At 46.0% G+C, this 19,996-nt stretch overlaps 1 protein-coding gene across 2 annotated transcripts in view; it reads left to right on the forward strand.

Moving 5' to 3' along the window:
- LOC147894937 (glucose-inhibited division family A protein) overlaps positions 1-19,996 on the forward strand; it is a 194,404-nt gene that overhangs the window by 160,553 nt on the left and 13,855 nt on the right. For both annotated transcript variants that reach the window (XM_087383569.1, XM_087383570.1), the window contains one exon: positions 18,720-18,812. In XM_087383569.1, coding sequence (XP_087239695.1) covers positions 18,720-18,812 — 93 coding nt within the window. The remainder of the gene's footprint in view (positions 1-18,719; positions 18,813-19,996) is intronic.

Here is a 19,996-nt window from a genome sequence, read left to right on the forward strand (position 1 = left end):
GCTAGAAAAGTCAACAATGGACTGATAAAGGGCAGCAAATGGGGATGTCTCATCATCACCTCGAATATCTCTGGCAAAGTGGGAGGTCTCCGGGGGGAAGTAGCAAACTGCGACAAACAGATCCTGGCTATCCATGTGTCGTATTCGGATCCAAAGGAATTTGGAATGTGTATCTCTCTGCTCTACTGAAACGATCCCCCGAAGTGTGGATCTAAAAAGGACTGCAACTCCACCTGAACCTCAAACTCCTCCTGTACCCCTCGTCTGATCTCTGTAGGCAGACTCCCATGTATATCCGCTGACTATTGGGAGAGGGCGCTCTGGACTCTGATGTGTCTCTGTATAGAAGACTATGTCGTGGCCTTTATAGGATTCCGAGAAGTTCCCTGGTTCTGACCATAAGGTACCATTACAGTTCCAAATGGTGCAGGACAGGGTCTCGGATATCTAAGTCTCATAGGCCCCGCTTCCCTATGTAGGGGAGGGGGCAGGTGCCCTACGAGGGCCTGTAAGAAGTCGTCCCTCTCGTACCACTGCCCACTTCCCCTCCTTTCGGGCCTGATCCCGCTGTTGCAGCAAAGAGCGCCTCTCCTCAACCTGTAGAGGTGTGAGATCCTCATCCATAGAGATCGCTGGCTAATCTCGAAGGACTGACCTGCGTCGTAGAGCTGAAAGTCGCGCCTGAGTGTCATGAAATCGAATGATCAGGGGTTGCTCTCGGTTGGGATCCCTCCCCACCCGCCATGCCCTCTCTATCCTGTGCTCAGCCACACCCAGGGTAGCAGTCACGAACGTAGTCGCATCTACCATCGGTGTAGCCTCAGTGTGTGGGATCCCGCGTACTCTAATGTTGAGAACCTTACTGGCTCGTTGTTGCTGCTCCATGAGGGTAGCCGAAACGGCGACCCTTGCGGGTTCCCGTTTGGCCACGTCAACCCATCTGGAAGTCTCCTCAATAGCAAATTGCATGCTCGCAATCTGTGCCTCGACCACCAGGGTACTCCCTGGGACAGTGTGTATGGCTGTGACCTCCTGTCGGAGCTGCATGATATCCTATCTGAGTCCCTGAATAAGATCTGCCTGCTCCCGAATGGCCCTAGCCTACTCCTGTATGATGCGGCTCTGCTCTTGGTTGGAGCGGACGTGCTCCCGTGCGAAGCGAGCCAGCTCCATCTCACGCTCACGAAAATTATGTATCTCCGTGAGTAGGGTTCTCACTGGCCTCTGGTGTGTCAGTCCACCCATGTCCATGCTGAAACTGTGGTGCCTGTGGCATGAAAGAGTGGGACTGAGTCCGAAAACTGGACGGTGGCTGAGTGAGGAACGAAGATGACAGTGGAATGGGTGAGGTAGTCCCAACGGGGTCTGGGAGGATGGGCTGACTGAGAGAGAGAGGGGAGAGTGAAGCATAATGCGGCACAGTGTATGACACCTCGGAAGTAGGTGTCAAAAGCTGTGTGAGAGCTGTAACAGGAGAAGAGGGAAAGGGAACAACAACCGGCGCCATGGGCATGAGTATGTCACTGATTGTAGATGTAGATGGAGCTGAGACTGGAACTAGAGCTGGGCCTGAAGCGGGGACTGAAGTCGAAGTAGAGATAGAGATAGAGGGAGCTGAGGTTGGAGCTGAAAACGAAACTGACACTGTAGCGGGAGTTGAGGTTGAGGTTGAGGTAGAGATAGATGCTGAAGAAGCTTAGGCGGGTCCTAACTTTGCCTTGTTGTTTCCCCGAGTCCACTTCGGTTGTAACGTGTGTTCACATCCTCCAAATTCAGTTGTGTCGTTTGCTTTTTTTTGTTGTTGTTATTTTCGTCTTTCTTGGCTTTGTCCCCCATTCTCTTGGGGTGCGGGTGCAGATCGTAGTGTTAATGTTCAACCGGGAGCGGGAGCAGCAATTCCCCCCCCATAATGGGAGGCACGTCCAGTGTGAGGTGGTGGAGAGGTAGTGCGGAAGCCTGAACTGGAGAGGAAGCCAAGAGGTGGAGGAGGAGGAGAGGCCAGTTTTTTTTTTAGAGCAACAATGAGAGCAAGAAATGGGAGAGAGAGTGAGCTGAAAGCTTAGTTGCAATAGAATGAGAGTAAGAGTGGTACAACTAAAGGAGTGAGATAAGGTTTTGTCCTAGTGACAAAACCTTAGTAGTCACTAACCATAGTTAGTGGACTAACTGCGGTTAGGGGGAAAAACCTCTTAAAGAGGGAAAAGTGCCCCTAACTAGCTTATTAAATTACATTGGTCACTGCTGAATTATATCTATAATTCTACCACCCCCCTGCAGTGCCAATGTCATGTACAAGGATGATTAATCACCAAATGGATATAAGTTCAGGGCAGTGCGAAAGGCCTCAAACTTTTCACGTGGAAGTGCTTTGGTGAAAATATCTGCAACATTGTCATGTGTGGACACAAAGATCATACTGATCTTTCCTGCATGCAACTTCTCTCTGACGTAGTGATAGTGAACCTCAATGTGCTTCGTGCGAGCATGAAACACTCGATTCTTTGCCACTGCAATGGCACTCTGACTATCAGTGAGAATTGGAGGACCCTCCAATGACAGATGAAGATCAGCAAATAGACGACGCAGCTAGACACATTCAACTATTGCTGTGAAAGCTGCCCTGTACTCAGCTTCACATGATGAGGTAGCCACTTTAGATTGTTTCTTGCTCAGCCAGGAAATGCAAGCTCTACCCAAAAAGAAACAATTGCCACTAGTGGACTGCGTGGTGTCATAATCACCAGCCCAATCTGAATCACTGTAGGCATGCATGTGCAAGTCACCGCCCCTGGGAAATAACAAGCCAAAAGACTTCGTGCCCTGCAAATAACGAAAGATGCGTTTAACTGCCTGCCAATGCATAGTTTTTGGGCTGTGCATATACCTGCTCACCTGAGATACTGCAAACTGAATATCAGGTCTAGTGTTGCAGAGATAAATGAGGCATCCAACAGCCTGACTGTAAAATGTGGCATCAACTGATTCTCCTGCATCATGCATTGTGAGTTTCAGCCCCGGCTCCATGGGAGTGGCTATGGGCTTACAATCATGCATGTTGAATCTGTTCAAGAGTTTCTGCACATACTTGGACTGAGACATAACAGTGCCACGTCTCTCTTGAGAGAATTGGATCCCCAAATAAAAGTGAAGCAGCCCCAAATCTGACATGTCAAAGTTGGTCTACAAATCAGCTTTGAAATCTGCAATATTATCTTCATTGGACCCTGTGAGCAGTAGGTCATCGACATAAAGAATGATGACTAAAATTTCCCCCCCATCCTTCTTGATGTAGAGGGTGCTCTCAGTAGGACTATTGTGCAGCCCCTTGCTGGTCAAAAAGGCATGAATCTTGGCATACCATGCACGAGGGGCCTGTTTCAGCCCATACAAAGCTTTATTTAGCTTGCATACCTGAAGTGCATTTTCTGAAATTTCAAAGCCTGGAGGTTGTTTGACATAAACCTCTTCCAACAAGTCTCCATTTAGGAAGGCTGTTTTAATGTTCAACTGATGAACATTCCACTCAAAATGTGCAGCCATTGCAATAACAGATCGGATGGTGGTCATCCGGATGTAGGAGCAAAAGTTTCCTCATAATCTATGCCCTTTTTCTGAGCATAGCCTTTGGCAACGAGCCTTGCCTTGTATTTGTCAATGGAGCCATCTGGCTTCCGTTTCACCTTGAAAACCCATCATGTACCAATGGCATGTTTACCTGGTGGCAAGTCTACGACATCCCAAGTCTGATTTTTCTGAATGGACTGCAATTCATCGTGCATGGCATTCATCCAATGCACATTGTCCTTTGCTTCTTCGAATGTTGCAGGCTCCTCCTCATCAAGAAGAGTACCTGCATATGCTGATTCCATTGAATTAGCACCTTCCATGTGCCTTACTGCACTGCGAGTCCTGCCAGGTAATGGAGCATCAATCTTACTCTCCCTGAGAGTCTGTAACAGCCAATTGGGGACTGTTTTTGCTGCATGTATGTCTACAATTTCTTGCTGAACCACCTGTTCCACTGCCTGTGGAGGTGGCAAGACATCCTGTGGCTGACCTGTGGCTGAACTGGAGCATCGGGAGGTGGCTGTAAATTCTGATTTGCATCAGAAATATCAGCAGGGGAACCCAAGGCAATGGGTAGTAACCCCTCAAAAACATCCTCTGAAGAAGAAGGCATATGAAATTCAGCCTGAGTGTGAGCTGAATTTTCTGCAAATATCACATCTCTACTGACAATGATCTCGCATGTAGCAAGATTGTAGAGACGGTACCCCTTGCTTTCTGCACTGTACCCAACAAATATGCACTTAATTGCCTTATCTGACAACTCATGCCGAAATTTAACTGGCACATGAGCATATGCAAGGCATCTAAAGACACGGAAATGATCCACTGAAGGCTTTCTCCCATTCTAGACTTCATATGGAGTTTTTGTCTTCAAAGCCTTAGTGGGAGACCGATTTAAGATGTAGTTAGCACACATTAGACCTTCAAGCCAGAATTTGTGAGGCATGTGTTTGCTTTTCAGCATACATCTGTCCATCTCCATAAGAGTTCTATTTTTCTACTCAGCTTTGCCATTTTGCTGAGGGGTCAGCCTCACTGTGAGCTGATGCACAATACCCTTGCCTTTCAGAAAAGCATCAAAATCTACAAACAAATATTCCCCACCTCTATCTGTGCGCAATGTTTGTATCTTGAGTCCAGATTCATTTTCAACCATGGCTGAAAAGTGTTTAAACACCATGAACACTTCTGATTTGCGCTTCAGCCCAAAGACCCAAGTGAAATTGGAGTAATCATCAATAAAAGTAACAAAGTAGAGATGACCACCCAATGATGGAGTCTCATGGGACCACAGACATCATTGTGTATAAGCTGTAATTTTCGGACAGCTTTAACTGAACCATCCTTTTTGAAGGGGAATCTGTGCATCTTGCCTAAAATGCACCCTTCACCGGCATGTGGAGAAGGTATCTCAAGAGGTGGCAATGCATCAACCATAGAGTGCTTCTGAAGTGTCATCAAGCTGTTGTAATGCATGTGGCCATATCTGGCATGCCATAATTCTGCATTCTGCATGGCAGCAGTAGGAGTAGAAACTGCAAGAGCATGGGCTGCTCTTCTCAAAAAGATCAAGTTGAAAAAGCCCACGCAGCAGAGTACCAGTAAATCTCAAGGCATAATCATTTTCTCTGTCTCGGACAGCACATTTGTCATCCTCAAAGATGACCTGAAATCCAGCCCTGTTAAGAGTGGACACTGAAAGGAGATTCTTGGTGATACCAGGCACATACAAGACATCTGAAAGTCTGAAAACTGAGCCATCAATGGCGGTAAGCTCAACTTCTCCTGTACCACGAACTGAATATGACGAGTTATTGGCACGAGTGACTTTCTTACCAACGGGAGGTGGATGCAAGGAAGTGAAGAGACACTTCCTAGAAGTGATATGCTTGGAGGCACCGCTGTCAAAATACCATGTATTCAGTGTTTCATTGACACTGAAAGCTGATGCATCTGTGGAAGGATCATAACTGCAAGTCAAAAAGGCATATGTATCATCATTACAAGTGGCTGTACTATCCCGAGCATCTGGAGCAGCCAGCCTAGAATTTGAAATGGAAGATAGTAAGGCATAATCCTGTCCAACAAAGTTGGCTGCAGCATCCCCACTGTCAGATGCATGAGGAGCTGAATCTGAAACAGCCATACCGGAGCTGTTTTTCTTCTCTTTTGCAAGCCTTTTCCTGCATTCTGCAATGTGATGACCTGGCTTTTTGCAGTAATGACAAAAACCCTTCTTCTTGGGCTTACTTGCATCATTCTTAGCCTTTTGTGAAGGCTATCCTGACCCACTGGAAGGCTGATTTACTGATGTCTTTGCCTGTCCCTTTCCTTTTGACTTGAACTTTGAGAGCATAGCTTGTTCACCTGCACGTGAAGCCAAGTTTTTCCAGGTCTCTGCTCTTCCTGAAGCAGAAGTCCTATCAACTCATGAAAAGTGAGAGGATTTGCACCCCCCCTCAATGATAAGTTCAGCGAGGTATGAAAGCTGAGATAAGTCTCAGGAAGAGAATTCAGAGTGGTGGTAATCATCTCTAAATCAGGAATAATCTCATCAATGTTCAATAATTGCTCTCTGAGATCTTGTAGCTTTGTGAGGTGGACTGACATGGAGTCACCCTCTTCCATATTTGTATTACTTAACTCTCTTTTCAAGAAAGATACCCTTGCATCATTCCGGGCTGCATACATGCTTTCTAAGATATCCCACGTTGCCTTCGAGGTCTTACACGACCGGATATGCGGAATGATAAATCTTTTCACTGAAAGAGAGATGCATGACAAATTTAAGGCATCCCTTGAATCCCATCTCTTTTGTTCTAGAGTGGTGGCTACAGCTGCACCAACAACATGTCCTGCAGTTGCACCCTGTGCACGACCTCTTCCTCCTCCTTGCTGAGGAGGGGTATTAGGTGCCATACCTGCTGGTCGGATCTCACCCCCATTCACATAATCCCATAAATTGCGAGAAATCAGAATATTGCGTACCATAAAACTCCATAGGGAGTAGTTGGTACCATCCAACTTGTCTTCCTGTGAAAGACCACCGAACTGGAAATCATTCTGATTTTGCTGGACCATATTTGAGAAAGAGATTTTAGCAGATACAAAACTGAATTCCCTTACTGGGAATGAAATGCACAACTCCCAAAAAACACAGCCAAGCACTGGCTGTATATGCAACTCAGATTTCTGCACTTGCACTGTCGGAAATCTGTCCAAGCATCAAAACTCTCCCAAAATCTGCCAAAAGTGCTGCAAAACACTTACAGAGAGGCAGTGTGAACTGAAATCTCCAAAATTGCTCTCTCAACACAAAAGCCCCAAAATAGGCCAGAAATTACAACTAGAAAGGGGCAAATTGATCAAAAGCCCCAAATATTGCAAGAATTGCGCTCTGTCTACAAAAGCCCCAAATTTCACTGCGAAATTGGAGTGTAATCACAAAATTTCCAAATTTTTGAAAGAAATTGTACTACAAAACTGAAAGCCCCAAATTTCGAGCTTGAAATTGCAACCAGAAAGGGGCAAAAGCACAGAAAGCCCCAAATTTTGCAATTTCAGCAAAAAGCCCCAAATTTTTGGGCTAAACCTCTGAATCTGCCTGCAATGTCTGCTTCACAAGCAACTACGAACCCAAAAATACCCAAATGACTGCAAAAGAACCTTGCAAGTAGAACCGTGCTCAAAAGTCCTGCATAAATGCGAATTTCCAAGCCCACCTTCAAACTGTACGGCAGTTTGTACGAAATGTACGGAAGATGCTTGAAACTAACTGCAGGTGTACGGCGCCACACGTGTGGTACGGTCGACGATGTACGGCTGGCGACAACAACGAAGTGTACGGCTCTGCTGTACGGCGCAGTACGGATGTGCAGATCGTGGAGGTCGAGCAGATCTGTATGGTCGAAACAGCATACGGAGCGCTGGTACGGATGGTGCTCAGATTTGGTACGACGAAGGAACGTACGGATCTGCAAGTGACGAAATAGTACGGCGCACATACGGAACAGTACGGAAGGCAGCACATGTAATATTTAAGACTGTACGGAATCAGTCCGTACATATTGTACGGACGATCTGTACGGACTACGAACGATTGGAGCAGGAAGTTGTTGGGTGGAGCTGGAGGCGAATGTGTAGCAGGAGCAAGAGTAGGAAGAACCCGCTCTGATACCAAATGTGAGAAAGAGAGAGAGCAACAATGAGAGCAAGAAACGGGAGAGAGAGTGAGCTGAAAGCTTACTTGCAATAGAATGAGAGTAAGAGTGGTACAACTGCATGAGTGAGATAAGGTTTTGTCCTAGTGACAAAACCTTAGTAGTCACTAACCATAGTTAGTGGACTAATTGTGGTTAGGGGGAAAAACCTCTTAAAGAGGGAAAAGTGCCCCTAACTAGCTTATTAAATTACATTGGTCACTGCTGAATTATATCTATAATTCTAACACCCCCAGCGTACATGGCATGCAGACCCGCTGCTCTCTGGGTATACCTGCTGCTCTCCCTGCCTCGATCCTCAAAAGATGGGACGAAACTCGCATCCGACCAATGGCAATCCTCAGTGCATGGGAGACTCCTTTGTCCTCGAGATATTGGGGTGTAATGATGAGTCCCTCCTTTGATACTCTCAAGAAGTGGTGGCGGTAGATTTGGGTCTTGGTGGGGAGCTCCTGCCCCCCCCCCCCCCCCCCAAAGTCCGGGATGTATGAGGCTAGAGGAGGTCTAACCGTATGATACGGTTGATCTCATCTCGTGGGATCGATTCAGGAGGCGCATTTATGCTGTACTGAAAGGGGGGAAGCCTGTCTATCTAGATACGGTGCCTAAAAAACCATGTAGATATGCGTGCATACCATGTGTCGGCCCCGCTCTCTACTAGCCATCTGGATGACTCTAGGGCTAACCTTGGAAGTCTCGAGTGGGGTAAGTCCCAGACTCTATGGATGAAAGTCATTGTTGGGCCCCATCGTCACTTGTAGACACTCAAAGCTCCTCCAGTCTGTCCTCGAGAGATCGCATCCCCAGAAGGGTGCTGCATACATGGCAAGCGGTCGCTTCGGTGTGTCAAAAAGCCAGCCGTTCGTCGGTGGATCTTGAAAGTGCGCCTAGAAGCATTGTCGCTCTAGTCTAGCCAAAGCACTACGCCCTCTAGTGAGCCGTGCCTGGGCTGCATGGGTCATCGTGAAGATGGGTCCTATGGAGGCTGTTCCCAAATATGTGTACGACTGCACTATCTCCACTGTCTCGCCATGATAAGTGAAACTAAGTCAGCGAATCACTGCTCGTGAGGTGTTGAAGATTATAACCTTAGTTTTCCCAAGGTTGAGTGTCAGGTTTCTCTCTCTGCAGAACACCTCTAAGGCCTCCAGATCTTTGTGCAGCCCCTCTGCTAAAGAGGATATAAGGACTATATCATCAGTGTGTAACAATATCTATATGAGGAGATAACCCATTAATGAACCTTCGCCCCCTAGGTGATCTATAAAGGATGTGATCTCATCGATGTAGAGTCCAAAGAGAGTCGGTGAGAGAGGGCAGCCGTGCTTCCCCCCAATTGTGCTCTCGACCCAATCTGATAGACCGCTTGGAGCACGGACCCTACCTCTGACTGACTCATATAAGCTCATCACACCCCAGATCAGCGTCTCTGGAATCTGCATCTCCTGTAGTCTCCAGATCATATGGGATCATGGGACAGTGTTGAAATCCTTTCGAAATTCTAAGAAACATGTGTAGACTTTCTTATGTCTGGACCTCGCCTCCTCAATGACAGCCCTCAGAGTGAAAATGTGGTCTAGAGTAACTCTGAGTGCTGCCTCCTGAATCCTGCCTGCCCTAGGGCTCGCTGCCCCCGTGCCTGTGTATGATTGTTAATCTCCCTCTCTAGTACCGATCCATAGATCTTGGCCAATGTGTCACCTATTGAGATAGTTCCATCCCCCCTTGTGTCTATATCACTGTCTCGAGCTCGTCAATGTAGAGGCCAAACAGGGTAGGTGATAAAGGATCCCCTTGTTTGACCCCAATAGTGCTCATGATCTCATCTGTCCACCCCAACCTTACCCGGAGTCTGCCTGAGACTCTCTTGTAAAGTGCCATGACAGCCCAAATGATCTCCTGGCCATTACCCAAATCTTGTAGGTGTCGGAGGAGGCGGGCTCTCGGGACCGTATCAAATGCTTTGCAGAAGTCCACAAAGCAACAATACTTCCATGCCCTCGCCTCCTTGATGATACACCTCAGCGTGAGAATGTGATCCATGGTCCCATGATCCCGCCGGAATCCAGGGTGTCTTGCTGCTCTAAGTCCTCAACACTCTGCGAATCGACTAACCTCGGAATCAAGCATTGATGCATAAATCTTGGACATGACATGTCCAATTATAATTGTCCTGTAGTTCTCCGGCCTCATGGGATCCCCTGCCTTGTGGATGGGTGAGATAGTGTTAACATAGTTTTTTCCATACGTTACCATATGCATACATCATACGAGTATCGAAGTATGATTGGAGTATGGTTCAGCCCTAGGGTTGAAACATACGTGATCCTAATTTTACTCAAAAACATTTAGAAAGATATACATTGTACACATTACATTGACATAGAGCTACAAACTTTCTCTAGAGTCTAGAGTCATTTGGAATCTAGATTCTGATACATAGTGTCAATGATAGATCAATACTACACCAAACATCATGATCAAAGGTAGTAGGTAGTAGAAACTTGGAAGTAGGTACTGCACCAAAACATCAAAGGCAAAACATCATAGAAGAAAAGGCTGCCACAGCCTAGAAATAAAGCTGAAAATTGAAATGCATCACCATTCACAATCGATGAGGCTCAAGCCTTGAGCTGCAGCCTGCATCCTCATCCTCATCCTCATCATCATCTGCATCAGTGCCATCCTTCTCCTCCTTATCCTTCTCCTCCTTGAGACCATCCTTGAGGCCAACCACAACCAAAGTTGGCCAATAGTGTACGAAGTACGGATTAGAATAGTAGTAAACATGTGTTTTCCAAGGTTTGGCCAGGCACAAAATCGATCCCCCCTCCCAAACAACAGAAACCCCCCGGGCCCCCCTCACACACACACAACAAAAAAACCAAACCACACCCAAAAAACAAAACCCCGCCTATTTATTATTATTATTATTAAAAATTGTACGGAAAGCCGTACGAACGTTCCTACGGAACACGTATGAAAAAAACGTATGTACACGTACGGATGCAACTATGAGTGTTAATGGTCCAGGTGCGTGGAAACCCTAAGCAAACCGCTTCATTAAAGTGCTTTGCTAAGATCGGGGCTAGGAGATTAATCCCGTATGCAATGAACTCAGTGCATAGCCCCTCATGATCCTTCGCGTGGCCATTATGAAGTTTCATTATGGCATCCTTCACTCCCCCTTTAGTGAAGAGGGTGCCAGATGTGGGGCATGGTATATGTGAGAGGTCAGGGACTGGCTGATTTGGGATGTCATATAGTGTGCATGCATAATTATGCCAGACCTGGGTGTTAGTGAGAGGTGAGGGGGACCGTCCCTCTAGAAATCTCCGTAAAATGTCCTTAGAGTTGTTACTAAACAAAATGTTTAGTAGTTCCTCCTCGTTCCGACGAATGAAATCTAGTTTCTTCCTATATACTAGTTGACGATACTCGCGTAGAGTCTCTGGTTCGCTCAAAAGATTGTTTTTGGTTGTGAATCGGAGCTGACGGCATAAAGCCTTACACTCATCATCATGCCAACTATTACAAGGTACGGTCCTGGGTGGTGGTGAGCGGGTGGAGCGAGTGGTGTGAGCAAAAGCGTGACGAGTAGCCTCATGTAGTGAGCGGGTGATCAAGGTGTAGCGCGATCCTCTAATAGGGGCATGAAGTCAATATAAGCGAGAAGTATGTATAGACAGCTCGAGTAAATAGGTGAGTGATCGCGGTCAAAGCGTATGTCATGATATGTGGAGTAAGAAATTAGTGGGATGGGAGGTGCTGTGCAATGGGGAGTGGAAATACTAAAGAATAAGTAGGTATGATCAGCTCCTAGGGGAGAGGTGCTACAGTGAAATTAGTGATTCGAGATGTGAAGGCAAGGGATCCCATGACATAATCAACAACTCTAGAGCCTCCCCCATGTGGGAAGCATGTGAGACCACCTGAGGCGGGCCATCCATCAAGACCATTATAGATAATGAGATCATGCATCTTGCCGAGATCCAGAAGGGCATGCCCATAAGATGTGATCAGCCCTCGTCTGTCAGCCGAAACACGTAGCATATCTGCATCCTCAAGGTCAATGTTTGGCAATAGAATGGAATCATCCCTGAAATGGAGGAGTGGTACCTGGCAGGCGCCTGTCCTTGCATTGAAGTCCCGAACTAGGACTTGCCTGCGGCTCGAGAAGTCAACAATGGACTCATAGAGGGCTGAAAATGGAGATGTCTTAGCCTCATCTCGGATATCTCTAGCAAAGTGAGAGGTCTTGGGAGGGAAGTAGCATATTGCAACAAACAGATCTTGGCTGTCCATGTGTCGGATCGTGGAATGTGCATCTCTCTGCTCTACCGAAATGGTCCCCAAAAGGGTGGATCTCTAAAGAACTGCTAATCCTCCTGACCCTTGTACTCCCCCTATGTCCCTAGTCTCAATTCTGTAGGTAGACTCCCATGTGTATCCGCTGACTACTGGTAGTGGGCGCTCTGGACTTTGATGTGTCTCTGTGTGGAAGACTATGTCGCAACCTGTATAGGATTCCGAGAAGCTCCCTGGTTCTGACCATAAGGTACCATTACATTTCCAAATGGTACATGATAGGGTCTCAGAGATCTGAGTCTCATAGATCCCACCTCTCTATGTGGGAGGGGGGCCACATGCCTGACAGGGGCCTGTAAGAAGTCGTCCATCTCGTACTACTGCCCACTTCCCATCCTTATGGGCCTGATCTGGCTGTTGCAACAGGGAGCGCCTCTCCTCAACCAATAGGCACCTTCATACCTTCCATTGTCTAAAGGGGAATGAACACTAGGTGGTGGACTGAATGGGCATCCTGCCCACCATAATTGAGAAGAGGTTGCAGATTTCTGATGATAAGGATTTTCTGAGGGCAGTTGACCCTGGTACCAGCAGCAACAAAGGGCTAGAACTCCAACTGTCCTAGTCCCAACCAGTACCTGGGTACCTAGAATTGATGGCACAGACAATCCTGACCTGTTCTTGAAGCGGGAACAGGGTGCACAGGTGCAGATGCAATTTGGGGGAGCAGTTCTTGAAGTTGTTGAAATTCGAACAGGTTGCACAGGTGCTCAAGAGTTTCATATCGCGCAATGTAGGTCCCTTTTAGTGTCTCCCTGCACTGTACCCTGCCTGGAACAGCCCGTCAACAAGTAGTACTCCCCGTGAGGGCTTTGAGCAGCAATGCAAGGTGCCTCCAAAGGCAAGATAAACAAAGAAAATGAAAGTTGATAAGGTGATGTAGTGGAAGATCAGGATTAAATGAAAAAGTACATTGACATAGCCAACTTACAAGGTTCCTCCAAGGGCAAGAAATATTTCTTAGGGGGGTCTTAGCAAAGCTACTCTACAAGTTGTCATATTGGCCAACCGTCAATTGCTAAGTGACTTTGTACATGTTTGAGGCATTGAATAGGTTCGCAACCAGGCGGGGGAGGCCAGTGTGCTTGGAACAGAAGAAGACCAGAAGTAGAGGCCCCATGACTAGGAGTTGGAGCTAGGAGCAGTAGGCAGGATGGTCTTGCAGCTAGTTGCGAAGCAGCAGGATGGGATGAAATGAAATGTAACTGCCCTACTAAAGCCATGTGGAGACCTAGCAACATCTATGGGACATACTGGTAAGTTAAGCAGTTTCATCTTGTGGTGTAGCCTCATCTTGCTACACCATTCACTACAGATTATGAAAATCTAGGAAATCGTCAGACTATTTCTAACTTCATAATTTTTAGCGATTCCTTTATGTGCTTTCAAAACCCAGCATATTACTTGGGAGACAGTTTGCAATTTATTAACGTTTGCAGGGGCTAAAAAATCTATGAGACAAAAAAAATTCGAATCAAGGGAGAGTACATGGCCTGTAGGAAGCTATCGATGAACCTAGAAACAACTCAATGTGTCAAGAATAGTCCGTAATATGTCAAGCTATGTCACTAACAATATTGCATACGAAGAGGGTAACATTGCGCACAACGAGAAACAAATGGAATGTTCTCCTTTTTAAGTTCAAAATTGAGGCTTTTTAAATAACTTTTAAGAAAAGTAATGCATGGTATCACTATGGGAAAAAATAAATAAAAAGAGGTCCAAAATTTCAACAAATTGTTATTATGAATTTTAAAAAAGTGCATCTTTTTTATCATTCTTCAGAGCATAAAAATTACACATGTGACTTTTCTTATAATCACAACACTTGAATCTTTTAGCAATTTTCAGCATAGTGTAACCTAAAATATTATGTAATTTTTGCTATTTTAACAAAACCACAACCATTTAAATATATTAACGGGTATTCTATAAAGATATATAAAGTTATTGTAAAGTTAAAATAGGGGAAAATGAGTTGTGCTATTGTAAAAGTGTAGCTACTTTGGCTCAACATTCATGAGGTTAGGGTAACAAAGAACTCATAACTTCTACGTCTCAAATTAGAGAAGACAACTTTCAATCTAGTAAATGATTCAATAAAGTATATGGAATCTTTATAATAGTCTTATAGAGTCAAACCATTATGTATGAACTAGACTTCAATGATATCTTACATGTTAAAATATAAAATTGAACATAGTTACCACACGTTTGGAAAGTAGGCATTTCCAAATGTTTGAAAATTCTTTTTTTATTTTTCATGTTCGAACATGCATGTACTGTACTTTTTTTCATAAATATTATGTACATCTGTTGTAAACATGAAAACATGAATGGATATGCCTGAACTGCACATCATACATGTTGAATAGAGTCATAGGCTATCGGCATTAAAAGTTAAGTAATAAGCATGGTCGTGATTTAAGTATGATTCATGCTTTAGATTCGACAAGGCTTTACTTTACCATGGATTAAGCAATCATTAACAAATGTAATAAAGAACTTTAAGGTTTTCACATAATAGGCATTGAGAACCATAAATGATTAACTTATGTCATAAAGTTTAACCATAAAGCAAATTCCTCCCTGCAAGGGGGGAGGGAGGAGGGGGGTATGAGTCCTCCTGCCAGTGTCGCCATACCCTAAAAAGGCTCCTCATCAATGGGTCCCCCTTATTATTATTATTATTTTTCAAAGAAAGGAAGCTTCTATTAATCCTTGAAAGATTTCATACAAGACAACAGCCCGGAAGGTGCTGAGTATGAAGAAAACCGGAAAAGGCTAGACAAAACGGGCATGTTCCAAAGAAGCCCAGCTCATTGCCTAGGGGATCTCTGGAATTAAGGCTAACAGCCAAGTGGGGGGACTATGCAGCCAGCGAATCCCTCGCAGAGTGAAGATGTAGAAAACACCTACAGGCCAAGCCTTGCAGAAACGAGCATGCCTCTCGATAGTCACCTTGGAGCCTGGAGTCCCACGCTCCCAGGTGGACTGTGAAGTGTAAATGATATCCTGCCAAATGGCAACCAAGGTAGTCGAGGGTGGAACCGGGTGCTCTCCCATCACAAGAATGCACCGAGCCACCCAAATGTTCCAAGCCATGATGCTGGCTACCACCTCTCAAACACTGTCCTCCCTAGGAGGAGGAGGAGCTAGAGTGTCAGGGGGGACTGCCTCGTGGAGTGCAATCCTGTGAATGCTTTGACCCTGTATCTGGTAGGCTAGGGAGATCTCATCAATCTGAGACGCTTCCCCCGCACTTGGACACTCAACACCATGACCCCCATCCACAAGGTAGGCGATCCCATGGACCTGAGTAACTACAGGACTATCATGATTGGACATGTGATGTCCAAGATCTATGCAGCTGTATTGGATGCATCCATCAGCCTGTTTGCACAGATGAGAGGGCTCAGAGCAGAGGATCAGGCCGGTTTCAGGCGAGACCATGGGACTATGGATCACATACTCACACTCAGGAGTGTCATTGAGGAGGCCAAATCACGGAAGGAGAGGGCATACTGTTGCTTTGTGGATTTCCACAAAGCCTTTGACACAATACCTCGAGCTCGTCTTATCACACGCCTACAGACACTGGGATTTGATCAGGAGATCATCTAGGTAGTCATGGCACTTTATGAGAGAGTCTCAAGCCGAGTTCGTACAGGCGCAGGTTGGACAGATGAGATCGTGAGTACCATAGGGGTCAAACAGGGTTGTCCCTTATCACCGACCCTGTTTGGCCTCTACATCGATGAGCTTGAGACTTTGATGGGGACGTTCGGAGGGACCGGTTGCTCACGTGCCGGGATCATCATGAGGATTCTTCTTTATGCAGATGACGTGGCACTCTTGTCGTCCACACCCGAGGGGCTCCAGCGACACCTGGATGCACTGCAGGCTTTTTGTTTATCCCATGATTTGGAGGTCAACCTTGGCAAGACCAAGGTCACGATCTTTAACCTCTCTCGAGCAAACATGCAACGGAAACAGTTTACTTTTACTTTGGGTGGGTCACCATTTGAGATCCTATCCTCATACACTTACTTAGGGGTCATCTTCTCCGACCCGATCTTCACGATGAGACCAGCGATGCAGGCCAGACTTAGCAGGGGATACGCCTCACTGGCTCGGCTAGAGAGACAGTGCTTTCACTCCCACTTCCAGGACCCTCGGACCAAGGCTCTTCTCTTCGACTCCTTGGTCCGACGAGCCGGTATGTATGGCAGCCCTTGTTGGGGGCCTAACATGTCAGAGATAGAGTGGACACGGGTGGAGCGCTTGCAGATCCTCATGCTCTCACGGATGATCTTGGGGAAACCGTCTGTACCACAGCACATCATTCTGGCCGAGTTTGGTGCTTCTCCACTCCAGCTAGATGCAGCCTTTCAGACCATCACATATCTACACTGGGTTAGATCATATGGGGACTGCACATCAGGGAGACAGAGGTTGCCATGGTTGGCTCTCGATTCGTCCATGAGGTTGGCAGCAGAGGGAGACGAGCGATGCTGGTATGCACGGACTCACAGATGGTTTGTGAGACTAGGGTTCCACATCGATAGGATACCTCCTTTTCATTACAGTTTAGATGCCCCTCCGGTACTCCCACCCACCATCTCGATTGGGCCACATACCAACCAGGTCATTCGAGAGGATCTCCTGCAGTTACACACCTTTAGGACCTGGTTGGAGCCGAGGGAGCTTCCGGTGAAGCTGAGTTTCTACAGAGATTACTGTCTTCGCATTTCGAAGGAGGGATTCATCACACCACCGGGGTACAGTGAGCTTCATATGCCTCACTCACTATGGATCTCCATCGGACATTTTCGGGTATCATCACATAGCCTCCGCATAGAGAGCGGCAGAGCAGAGGGGATTCCTAGGGAGCATCGCTTATGCATATTGTGCGACTGTCAGGAGGTTGAGTCGGAGGAGCATTTTATTTTCAGGTGCCCAGTGTACTACAAGATCCGAGGTCGCTACCACTGCCTCTTCAGAGACGGCTTCGGGCTCCTTTCCAGATTCCTCGCCTACCCAGATCAGAGATGCCTCGCGGCCTTCATTCACCTAGGAATCCGACACAGAGAGTACTTACTCAAGCGACAGTGCTTGGCCACATCATCAGACACCTCTCAGAGCAGGATCACAGAATTCTTCTCATCGAGTGACATTGATCGCCCAGTCTCTAGCTGCCGACGTGACAGAGACCCCGACCCGACGATCACATCACGACACACGAGACATCATGGGGACACACAGATCACTGTGGGGAACCTCCCGTCATTGTTTAGACTCGGGATACGTCTCACGGGAGTCACGGTGACTTTGGTATTGTGTCGAGCCTCATCCAGGAGATCGAGACGCACGGCACCTCTTGACGGGCACCAACGTCCCATCACCGGCTATGCACCAGCCCGGGGGACATGACATACAGAGGATTCCGCTCCGCTCCAGTCCTTTTCTTTTCATTGTTACATCTAGATGCATTTTGATTATGTATGATCAGACTTAGGATTCAGCACGGGTGATGATGCTCGTTTCAGTAGCTTCACCCTTACTATGATTTGTATCAGGTTTTCTTTCAGTCTCATAGACCCATCGGTCTTCCGAAGACTCTAATAAAATTTCTTTTTTTCTTTCTTCATGTTTGATCTATCCACCGAAGTATCATTCTTTCCCTGAGATTTCCTATGGTACCATGTCAAAGACTTTCGTGAAATCCTCAGAGTAGCATTATAAGGCAACTATCTTGTGGTTATTTCCTGCAGCTGTTACTCTGATTGGGCGGTCTACTATTGAATGCTGTGGCTTGAGACCTGCCTGGACGTGGCACCTCACTATCTTTTGTGGACTGCCGAATTCTTACACATAATACCATACAGTTTAGCCATTTATGTATCTGATCATGATTGTCACCTAATGACTGGGTTTCTTGCATCCTTTTTCTCACCTTCTATTGATCTACCATAACTTTTGGAAACCGTCTACTATTTTGTTCATCACAATTGTGATCTTGTCTTATAGCATTTCTGTCATCACTTGATCCACCATAACTTGTGAAACCGGCCACTATTTTGTTCATCACTATTGTGACCTTATCTTATGGCATTTGCATTCGCACTGAAGCATGTCAGCTATAAGATCATGTTTTCCCATTTGTAGCTTCTTGAGGCCCTCCCAAGATCTTCTAAAGTGATGACTTCTTTTCTCGGATTTGGTAGAGATAGTTGTTTATCCTTTCTTCTATGCTCCTTTTTTTGATAGAGCTCTCTGGTGAAATCAACCGCAGCTTCCCATTTGACTTCTCCCCTTTGAAACATCGTTGGATGAAGTTTCTTGAAGAACTTCTTGAGCTTCTTACAGTGTGGTTCTAAGGCCTTGTATTCCCTCTCTCCTGCTGGTTTTCTTCATGTGCTAATTTACATGTCTCTATGCCTGTTTGCATTGTGTCCCATGAGGGCACGGATCTGTCCTTTTAAGAGAGAGAGAGAGAGAGAGAGAGAGAGAGAGAGAGTTTATGATGTGATCATGTTAAAGTGGCATTCTTTTAAGCAGATGGCACAAAAGCAGCACAAGCTTATACCAAAGGATTTGGATTATAATGCAATCGGCACATTATCTTGGGAATCTCGTGAAAAGCTTTCTAAAGTAAGTGTTCCTTCGTGTGAGCTTTTTTGCTAATCTGAAGACTCAACTTGATCTCCTTTGTATTCATAACCTTCTGGATAGTTATTATGAGAGGTCAAGTGGGAGTCCTTATCTCTTGTTTTATGTGCTTCATTGTGATCAATGGTTTTGCTGTTTATTAATAAATTCTGCATTAGAGCATAATTTCAAAGGAGAATACTAGATGATAAATTTTCCTAAAGGTTTAGGGATGCCAAAATTTTGTTATCTTTTTGTAGGGGTGGGTCTTATGAATGCACAAGTTCCTACAACGGGGCTCTATTCTTCATGGTAGAGATGGAAACACGTTATTCTGAATTCTACAATGCTTAGGAGTTGCCAGCGCTCAAGCATTTTTAAGTCGCCAACCTCTTGTCGGAGGCTGTGCTATTTTTCCCTGTAGAGAAAAGGACTTCTATTAATGCTTGAATACAAATCAGTATCTGAAAGGCGCTAATCATGGGGAAAGAGGAAAAAAACTACTGCCTAGGGAATCTCTTGAACAAGGGATAACAACCAGGTTGGAGGTCTATACATCCAGCAAATACCTCACACAGTAATGACATAAAAAATACCTCTAGGCCAAGCCTTGCAGAAACTCTTGCACCTTTCAGTGGTCACTCTAGAACCTAAAGTCCCACCCCCCCAGATGGCACGCAGGGTGTAGATGATATTGAAATTGGACCTAGACCTCAAAAGTCCACTTTGGGAACAATATTTCAGCAACTATGGATGCTTTGGACTGTCTGGAAAGCAAAGGGCAGCAAAGGATCACCTTCCCAATCAAATTGCAATAGTCCCTGTGTACTCTGGGAATGTTTTTTGGGTACCTCCGGGCATAGCACACAGCCAAAAGCACAAATCGTGAGCAAACAAGGTCACCTGGCATGAAATCGCAGCACTAGGGCAGCTCCTGGAAGCCAGCAATTGAATCGCAATCACAGTAGGAATACTTTGGGACAAATCGCAATCATCTGGGGAAGAAGCTTGGCGCTGGGATTGCTTGGATTACAAGAAGAAGCTATGAGGACACAGTTGCCTTCAAGAAAGAGTGATGGGAGAATAGGGATAGAAGCATCACACTGCACTAGGGCCCAAAAAAAGGGCTGGACCCCCCCAAAGGTCTTTATTGCAATAGAAATAGACTTTTGTACAACTAGTGAGCT

This window comes from Dipteris shenzhenensis, chromosome 13, assembly GCF_047967505.1.
Source record: "Dipteris shenzhenensis isolate YYH24624 ecotype China chromosome 13, Dip_SZ_1.0, whole genome shotgun sequence".
NCBI lineage: Eukaryota > Viridiplantae > Streptophyta > Polypodiopsida > Gleicheniales > Dipteridaceae > Dipteris > Dipteris shenzhenensis.